This window comes from Apium graveolens, chromosome 5 (assembly GCF_009905375.1).
Source record: "Apium graveolens cultivar Ventura chromosome 5, ASM990537v1, whole genome shotgun sequence".
Taxonomy (NCBI): domain Eukaryota; kingdom Viridiplantae; phylum Streptophyta; class Magnoliopsida; order Apiales; family Apiaceae; genus Apium; species Apium graveolens.
Window position 1 is genome coordinate 174,726,983 of NC_133651.1, and position 10,287 is coordinate 174,737,269.

The window sequence follows — 10,287 nt, forward strand, 5'->3', positions numbered from 1 at the left end:
AATTGTACTTGGCATAATGTTTTGTGAAAAAAACAGAGGAGGTCAATTAGAAAACAAGAGAACATAGGAGTCACATGCCAACAAAATAAGGTACATAAGCATCATATTTTCCAAGGGGTGAGCCTATCTTAAGCATCTTTATGCGAAAAAGACAAAGAGGGCGGGCGGCTGGAGGTGCTACACACCATCAACCTCATATAAATATTTGTACATTATCTGTGTCTGTAATCACAGAGCTTAAGCTTATCCCTCTTTAGAAATATAGTAAAACAGAGCAATGGCAGTTGAGAGCAATGGAAAACCACAAACCTCATTCAAAATTCCTCAAATTAAGTTCACAAAGCTCTTCATCAATGGAAATTTTGTCGACTCTGTTTCAGGTTTTCTTTTCCTTCTACCTTGGTTTACACTTTAACATTCATTATTGCATACTGCAAATATTACTTGTATATATATTCGACATCACACTGCCACTGCCCCCAAATATGTAATACATGCATGATGCACCATATATTTACTACTTAGACAGTGTTTTTCAAAATCCCATTTATTTATCTCAACTCTTGTTCGGAAATGAAATTAACAGGCAAGACATTCGAGACCATAGATCCAAGAACAGAAGAAGTAATAACTAGAATTGCTGAAGGTGACAAAGAAGATATTGATTTAGCTGTCAAGGCTGCTCGTGAGGCCTTTGATCATGGTCCCTGGCCCCGCTTACCAGCTTGTGTAGGTGAATTTTTTTGATAGGGTCAATGCAATCTGATGAACAGACATGTATTTGATTCAGGAATTTATTATAGAGTAATTTGGACATCTGAATTGCTATTATGTAATTGATCTTTTGATTAGGAGAGGGGAAGGATAATGATGAAATTTGCGGACTTGATTGAAGAGAATGTAGAAGAATTAGCGGCATTGGATACAATTGATGCTGGCAAATTATTCGGTTTTGGCAAGGCATTGGAAATTCCTTCTGCTGTCAACACTTTGCGTTACTATGCTGGCGCAGCAGATAAAGTTCACGGGAACACTTTGAAAATGTCTAGGGAATTCCAAGCGTATACTTTGCGTGAACCAATTGGAGTTGCTGGAATTATTATTCCATGGAATTTCCCTAGCATCATGTTTTTCTACAAAGTTAGCCCAGCTTTAGCTGCTGGATGCACCATGATTGTTAAACCTGCTGAGCAGACGCCACTTTCTGCTCTTTACTTTGCACACTTAGCCAAGCTGGTATCTTCAAGTCTTTACACAATTTTTTTTTTCATTTTTTTTTCATCTATTGATGTTTGGAATTTAAAGTACCATTTGGAATGCCACTTTCGCATAGGCTGGTATTCCTGATGGAGTACTCAATGTTGTAACTGGATTTGGCCCAACAGCTGGTGCGGCCATATGCTCTCATATGGACATCGACAAAGTAATTATAAATTTTATCATTGCTTATTTTGTGAATTTATTTGTAAAATGTATAAGTTACTAATCTCTTTTATCATTTTAGGTTGATTTTACAGGTTCAACTGAAGTAGGCAGACTAGTAATGCAAGCTGCAGCTTTAAGCAATTTGAAATCTGTATCTTTAGAGTTAGGAGGAAAGTCCCCGCTCTTAATCTTTGATGATGCTGATGTGGATACTGCAGCAGATTTGGCTCTTTTTGGAGGTTTATATAACAAGGTATGATGAAGTACTGGAACTAGTTATCTGTTTAGACTTGTGATGTGCTAGATTGTCAGTGATTTCTATTCATTACAGCTCCTACTATCCTTAATTACTATCGTTTTTATCAGGGAGAAATCTGTGTAGCTAGCTCTCGTATCTTTGTTCAGGAAGGTATTCATGATAGAGTTGTCAAGAAACTGGCAGAGAAAGCTAAAAACTGGGTCATTGGAGACCCTTTCGATCCTTCTACGCGTCATGGACCACAAGTAAGAACAAATTTTTAGGCATTTAGGCTGAAAGTATAATTTTCTAGTTCAAGAATCAAAGGGAAAAAATAAAACAGACAATACTTCATACTTTGAAAAATTGAGAATGAATTTATTTTTATCAAGAACAGTCATGTGATATTATTGGGCAGGTCGATAAGAACCAGTATAAGAAAATCCTAACATACATTGAGCATGGCAAAAGAGAAGGGGCTAATCTACTAACCGGTGGCAAGACTTCTGGAGACAAGGGATACTATATTGAGCCAACAATTTTCACAGACGTTGAGGTGGAATTCTTGAAACTGTAATCTCCAGTCTTCGCAGAAGCCAATAATCTGCCTAAACATATCTGACGAACTTGCCTTGTCTTGTGTAGGACCACATGCTGATCGCAAAGGATGAAATTTTTGGTCCTGTCTTATCAGTCATGAAGTTCAAGTAAGTAAACATTTCCAAGTATTACAATATTCTAGGCATGAATTACTGCAACCGAGTGCAGTTAGCTTGAACTGTGTGTATACCCTTTCAGGACAACCGAGGAGGCAATCAAGAGAGCTAATGCAACTCGATATGGACTAGCAGCAGGGATTGTGACCAAGGACTTGAATATCGCCAACACTGTCTCAAGATCAATCCGAGCTGGTGTGATATGGATAAACTGTTACGTAGCTTTTAGTCCTGATTGTCCATATGGAGGATATAAAATGAGTGGATTTGGGAGAGAGCTTGGGATGGAAGCCATGGACAAGTATCTTCAAGTTAAAGCTGTTGTAACTCCCATTATTAATTCTCCATGGCTGTGATCTTTAAAGTTTATTACTAAATTCTCTTGTACTCGGACTCAATCCCCGCCTACTAATAATTACTTATGGATTAGCACTTGTTTATTTATCACAAATATATTATGTAGAATAAAAACCCAACAGTGCTATTACAAATTATTTTTTTACCATACTTAAACCCCGTGATATAGCACTAGCAACCCCCAGTTTCGGAACCTAATTCACAACTAGTGTATAATTAAGACAGCAATAATTTACTTATGATTTAGGTTGGTTGCCTGTGAGCTTGACAGCAAGCACTTTCTCCATCTTCCCCAACACAAGCTGATTAGGCACAGCCTTTCCATTCTCATATTCCTCAACAACCTGAGTCCTCTCATTTATCTGTTTAGCTAACTCCGCCTAACTCATTTTCTTCTCCATCTTCGCTTTCTGAATCGCCCTCCGTCGCTCTCTCTGTAACCGCCTCAATCTCGGGGTCAAGAGCTGACGTCACGAACAATAATAAAACATAAATATAATACAACCAAACTCATAACATTACATAATCACGACCCCTTACCAAGATCTTTTCCAGATTTAAGTATGAATTAGGCTACTCAATCATTACACCACTAATTATTTAAATAAGTCCAATACAATATACTCTTATTGCAACTCAACTGACCTATATCTGGTCTGACTTAAACTACCTATGATCCTTATAGAGGAGGAGCGGATACTATTGTTGTTAATAAGTAAACGGTATATGTTTAATACTAATAAAACAAGTATGAAAGCTGATAAAAATGCAAGTACAGGTGCAGCTAAACTCTTTTCTTACTTTTCTGAAAAAATTACAACTTCTGATATATAGAAATGCCACTTAAAACGAATACTAGAAAATAGGAAATAACCAACCACTACTCTCCTACTTGCACTCAACTACGTCCAACAATTTCTCACCAGATCCTAAACAATCTCTAGACTTATTGACTTAATCAAATGCTGCTACAAAGTGATACTAATAATAAAACATAATCCAAACTAAAATAAAAGCCCAACTAAGTTTAAGATTAAAAGCCCAACAAAACTCCCCCTTAATCTTAAACTTTAGTCTGCAATCAGCTTAACTCACAGCAGCTTCCTCATGGACTCAAATGTCTGTGTCGCTAGTGCTTTGGTCATTATGTTTGCACGCTATCGATCACTGGAAACATGTTTAACAATGATTTCCCCACGCTCGATATATTCATGAATGAAATGATACCTTATGTCTATATGTTTGCACCGACCATGGGAAACCGAGTTCTTTCCAAGATCAATCGCAGACCTGTTATCTATATATAATACAACTGGACCAACAAAATCATCGGTGACTGGACTTAGTACACTTTTCAACCAAATACTCTGACAAGCTGCTGCAGTTGCGGCCATGAATTCTGCTTCAGGATGAAGATAACGCCACACACCTCTGCTTTTGTGACACCCACGCAATAAGACTTTCATTTAAATAAAAAAGCATTCCACCTATGTTTTTTCTGTCATCTAAGTCATCTGCCAGATCGCTATCCGAACACCTGCCAGATTGCTATCCGAAAAACTCACCAGTATATTGATTCCACTTTTTTCTGAATACACCAAACCACAACCAATTGTCCCCTTTATGTATCGACATATTCTTTTGACTGCATTCATATGCATTAGTTTAGGATGTTCCATGAATCGGCTAACGATACCCATAAAGTAAGCAATATCTGGTCTCGTGTGTACCAGGTATCGAAGGCCTCCCACAAGGCTTTTGTATTGCGTTGCATCTACTTTTCTTCCTCCTTCATCTTTGGTAAGCTGCTCCTTTGGATCCATTGGGTATTTTGTGGGGTTGCATTCAACTAAACCTGCTTTTTTGAGGAGCTTCTTCGCATATCCTGACTGTTTTAATTCGATGCAACCTATTCTTTGCTCAACCTCAATTCCCATATAATATGTCAACTTCCCCAGGTCACTCATGTCAAAGAAACCATTCATTTATTTTTTGAACTCCTATATGCTAGCTGTTTTTGTACCCGTGACTAACAAATCATCCACATAAACACTGATGATTAACACATTGTCCCCATTGCACCTGGTAGACACAGCATGCTCGTACGGGCAAGGTTTGAAATCAAGCCTCTCCAGACATGCATTAAGCTTGGCATACCAAGCCCGTGGGGCTTATTTCAAACCATAAAGGGCTTTCAGCAATTTATAAACCATTTTTTTCTTCTCTTTCTTCACATATCCATCAGGTTGAGCCACATAGACATCTTCACTTATCTCTCCATTCAAGAAGGTTGTTTTTACATACAAATGGTGCACTTTCCAGCCATTTTTAGCTGCCAATGCCATCAGCAAATGAACTGTTTCAAGTCTTGTCAGCGGTGCAAAGATCTCGTCATAATCTACACCGTGCTCTTGTGCATAACCTTTCGCCACCAAGCGAGCCTTGTGCTTCACAATATTGCCATTTGCTTCCCTCTTCAGTTTATATATCCATTTTAAACCAATTACTTTGTGCCCATATGGTAACTCAGTCAACTTCCAGGTTCCCTTGTCCTCAATCAAATTTATCTCCCTTTTCATAGCCTCTCTCCATTCAAGTTCCTTGATAGCCTGGTGATAGCTTATATGTTCAACAGTACACATCAACATCAGTTCTTCATCTGCTTGAACTTCTTCGGTTCGCTGTAAATATCTTGCAATCATCTGAAACGTTTTGGTTCTGCACTTTCATCATACCTATCAGATGTAACACTTATCATTGTTGTTGAACGAAGTGGCGTGTTTTCTGGTGTAATCATATGATCTACCCCCATGTCTTCGACCTGAGCAGTCTTTGGGAGCAACTGGTCATCCTTTTCGCTTTCATACGCATCAACGATTGAGATAGAAGGAGGTTCAATTGCATCAAACTTGTTTTGCTGTTCCTATGGCCAACACTTGTTTTGCTCGAACACAACATCTCTACTGACATACAGACACTTGTTGATTGGATCATATAACCTGTAGGCTTTAGTGCCCGGCTTTTTTCCGAGATTTACAACTTGCACACTTCTGTCATTGAGCTTCTTAACATGAGCATTCGAAATTTTCATATATGGCTGATATCTGGCTTGATCTCCGTCCATGCTTCATAAGGCGTCTTTGCTGACAGTTCCCTTGTAGGTAGCCTATTCAAGACATATACCGTGTGACGGACAGCTTCCCCCGACAGCTCTTGATGTAATTTCGTCTCCTTAAGGTAACTACGTGCCATCTCCATTACAGTACGATTCCTACGCTGTACAACGCCATTTTGTTGTGGTGTGTAGGGTGCAGTGAATTGACGATCAATTCCGTTTCTTCACAATAACTCACAAACTCCTTGGATGTAAATTCACCTCTTCGGTCCGTCCTAAGGGCTTCAATTTTTGTTTCTCTATTTTCAACTTGAGCACGAAATTTCTTGAACACAACAAATGCCTCATATTTAGATTTCAGTATATATACCTATATAGCTCTACTATAATCATCCACCAAAAGAAAAAATACCTATTTCCACCTGAAGTAGCTGGCTCGATGGGACCACATAAATTTCCGTGGACAAGCTACAATACTCGATTGGAGCTATAAGCTGACCTTTGAAGGAATGGTTTTCGAGCATGTTTAGACACTAGACACCCTGAAAATATCTCCTTAATCTGACCAACATCAGGCAAACCTCGTACCATTGTATGCTTGCACATAAGAACCAGAGATTTGAAATTAACGTGTCCCAGACGATGTGCCAAAGACGCGATAATTCCTCAGATTTTGACAGCATACACACAGGCTTTGAGGTTTCAATAATCAATTTATAAAGTCTATTATGGGATCATTTTACCTTTATCAACAGGTTGCCTTGACTTTATACATCCACAAAAAATTGTCATTCAATATAACTTTGTTGCCTTCCTCCGATAATTGACCTAAACTGATGATGTTGCTCCATAACGTGGGAATGTAGTAAACTTCTTTTAATGTACACTCCTCGCCATTTTTACACCTGAAAATAATCGAGCCCTTTTCTTCAATTTTCACTGTCGAACTGACACCAAATCTCACCTGCCTAGCTATTTTTTCATTCACTTCCTTAAATTTTGATTTTTCGCCCGTCATATGATTACTCGCCCCATTATCAAGGTATCACAAATTTGACTCCGAGCCTTTATTGTTTACTTCTGTCACCAAATCCGGCACAACTCCCTTTTCATTCAGCAATATTATGTCACTTTCTTTGTCATGTTTTACAAGTAACAAAGCAGGTTCATCATCTTCTGTCTCTGCCATGTGAGCTTCAGGTTTTTTCTCCTTATTGCGTTTTGGTTTCCTACAATCTGCAGCAAAATGCCCGTAAATGCCACAGTTAAAGCATCTCATCCTGCTCTTGTCTCTGCTTCCACGTGTCTTGTTGGTACGATTCAACCATTCCTCCCTAGTGAGTAACAATTTTCCATTTTCATTTTCTTTCTTCGCCCACTCCTCTCTTATCAAGAGCAATTAATTTCAGTCATTTCCTTTTGTCCCTTCAATCTTTCTTCATGGACCTTTAGTGACCCACCAGCTTCCTCGACTGACATGGTGTCAATGTCTCCAAAATGCTCCATCAAAGATACCATCCATAAGAATTTAGGCAGGACTGCATATAAGAGCCTCTTCACTACATAGGATTCCGCCATCTCTTCACCTAGCGCACGTATATTAGTTACTAGGCCTCCAAGTCTTACATTGAAATCATCAATGTTCTCTACGTCTTTCATCACCAACGATTCAAACTCAGTTTTCATAGTTTGAACCTTCGCAACTTTCACTCTTTCTGTTTTTTCTGCGCCCTAACATAAAGTTTTTAAACCATCCCAGGCGTCCTTCGCCTTCATCTTGTCTGCTAGAGAGAGTAGTAGATCCTCGGGTATTCCATGGTATATCATCGCCAAAGCATTTTTTTTCGGTCCGGTCCTCAACAGCCGTCTTAGTAAATTTCGGTTCCACTTCTTCCCAAACTCCGTGTGCTTGCATAAGAACCTTCATCTTCAAGGGCCAGACTGTGTAGTTTGTTTTGGTTAGCAGTGGATAACTCAGACCCATCGAACCTCCCTTGCTCTTCCCTACATCCATTGTAGCTGTCTTCGACAAGTACTCGAAATCTCACCAAACGCTCGCTCTGATATCAAGTGTTGTTAATATGTAAACGATATACGTTTAATACTAATAATACTTGTATGAAAGCTAATAAAAATGCAAGTACATATGCTGCTACACTCTCTTCTTATTTTTCTTAAAAGATTACAAATTCTGATATATAGAAATGCCCCCTAAAACGATTACTATAAAATAGAAAATAACCAACCACTACTCTCCTACTTGCACTCAACTACGTCCAACAATTTCTCACCAGATCCTAAACAATCTCCAGACTTATTGACTTAATCAAATGCTACTACAAAGTGATATTGAAAATAAAACATAATCCAAACTAAAATAAAATCCCCACTAAGTTTAAGATTAAAAGCCCAACAAAAAGGCATGGCTACGGTGAACAGGTCTCATAGGCATCTGAAGTATATATATATATATATATATATATATATATATATATATATATATATATATATATAACATTTTTGAAAGGGTGAACAATCAATTGCTCAGTAGTACCAATATATGAATAACAAAATATAAAACTTTATGCTAAACAGTTATAGGAACATAAATTATTAAATTATTCATGTTTAAAACCATGAAAAACAGGAAAAAACTGGATATCAACAAACTAGCAAGCTCTTTAAAATGTAACATCTATCATGTGTTGTTTAAATACCAGAGGTCAATTTTAGCATGCTATTTTCTTTTATAAATCATCTGTTCCATTACAAGAACCAAAACCAAAATCAATTGTTCCGTTATGGGAACCACAAAACCATAATCGGATACATTGGACGTTCACAGGTGAAGATAGCTGATCAGTCTATCAACACCAGACGGCTCTATGTGGCCATCCAGAATAGGTGTTCCGGAATATAAAGGCTAGCTAGGTTCCTATTATGCTAGACTAATTTGTTCAAACAGTGCGTGCAACCAACTTAGCCTCTCATGCTTCAACGTTGGGCCGTTACCGAATAATGGGCCTCTTACGCAACTCCAATATCTGATCCCTTTTATCCAGTTTTCAAATCCACTTATACCTATCTCTTTTTAAAATAATTTTTATCACAGCACTTTCCAAAACCTTTTCCAATATCAATCACAATTTAGTTACTTTTCCCCTAAAACATGATTTAAAAAAAATATTTATAATACATGGGATACGTAACTTAAAACGTTCTATTCCAATATAAAATTTAAATCATCAGTTCATTCATATATATTACTGAACCATAAAGATATGGTCAGAGGTACTTTCCTTGATGAGCTTTAAATACGGGATCACTAGGTTTTCCTTAGACCGACTTCGGGGCTTGGGTCTTTCGACTGGAACCTGCAGAATCGATATACCCTAAACTAGACGATCATGTATGCTTGAAATATCCTCAGTATCAATTTTACCCCTACGATATTAAATCCCGACTCATATTTATACGCACTATCTTAATACACAAAACAGATAGGGCTCACATACTTGAAATTCGGTTCAGTAGTTATTTTCAGAAAATACGTATAACTGTCATTTCGGGAAAAAAGGGTCATCGAACTATTTTGCAAAAATATTTCACCACAATACGAAATTAGTTTTCGTAAAATATTTTATAAATATAATATTATATCACTACTAGAAAATCTTCAATAGATATCGGCCAAAAACCGATGTTAAAAGTTTTCTTGACCGATATCTATGCGGGTGTAGAGAAAGGTACTCCGATATGACATCGGTTATGAACTGATGTCTGGGAACATCTTTAACATCGGGTTCGGCTTAAAATCCGATGTATATTCTCTGTTTTTAAACCAAAATTACATTATAATCTTTTCTAAATAGCTTTTATATGATCTAATTATGAACCTTAACTACTAATTTACAAAGTATAAATCAACTTTTACATCGTTTATAAAAATATAACCGATGTCAAAGCTGGATTTAACATCGCTTTTGAAGGAAACCGATGTGTCATTTCTTTTAAATATCATTTTCCTTATAGTAACCGTAGTCTGTCTATGTCTGCCTCATCATTTTGTAGCCGATTTAAAAGGTACTAAACTTTCTCCTTCTTTGACATCAGTTTTTTAAAAAAATTCGATGTATTTATTTGAAATTTACATCAGGTGCTTTGCGGATTTGTTTAATAACCGATGTCTATATAGCATTTTAACAACAGTTTTTAAGAATGTGTGTAGAAACTGATGTCTGTATGCCTAAAATTTAGACATGTACTAATTGTTTTATATACACCCATAACATACCAAATGGCAAAAATACCAAATTGCTTCTAAACCAAAACATACAAAACTGCATACCTAAGTTAACCAAACCACCAGGAAAACAAAATAATAATATATTCAAATACAATAATATCCAATCCATCCAATTGGCCAACTACACTCA

At 37.2% G+C, this 10,287-nt stretch overlaps 1 protein-coding gene across 1 annotated transcript; it reads left to right on the forward strand.

The window, feature by feature from the left end:
- Nucleotides 1–164: 164 nt before the first annotated feature.
- LOC141724629 (aldehyde dehydrogenase family 2 member C4-like) lies at nucleotides 165–2,813 on the forward strand. Its single transcript, XM_074526840.1, has 9 exons — nucleotides 165–380; nucleotides 587–729; nucleotides 853–1,236; nucleotides 1,334–1,423; nucleotides 1,505–1,678; nucleotides 1,792–1,929; nucleotides 2,082–2,219; nucleotides 2,309–2,370; nucleotides 2,462–2,813. Exons 1-9 carry the CDS (start codon nucleotides 278–280, stop codon nucleotides 2,733–2,735), a joined length of 1,506 nt encoding a protein of 501 aa, XP_074382941.1. The 5' UTR covers nucleotides 165–277; the 3' UTR covers nucleotides 2,736–2,813.
- The last annotated feature ends 7,474 nt before the right edge of the window (nucleotides 2,814–10,287 follow it).

Coding starts and splice junctions, on each gene's coding strand:
- LOC141724629 (XM_074526840.1), top strand. CDS start 278: ATGGCAGTTGAGAGCAATGGAAAACCACAAACCTCATTCAAAATTCCT. Junction 1,424..1,504: donor CTCATATGGACATCGACAAA/GTAATTATAAAT, acceptor TTATCATTTTAG/GTTGATTTTACAGGTTCAAC. Junction 1,930..2,081: donor CTACGCGTCATGGACCACAA/GTAAGAACAAAT, acceptor ATTATTGGGCAG/GTCGATAAGAACCAGTATAA.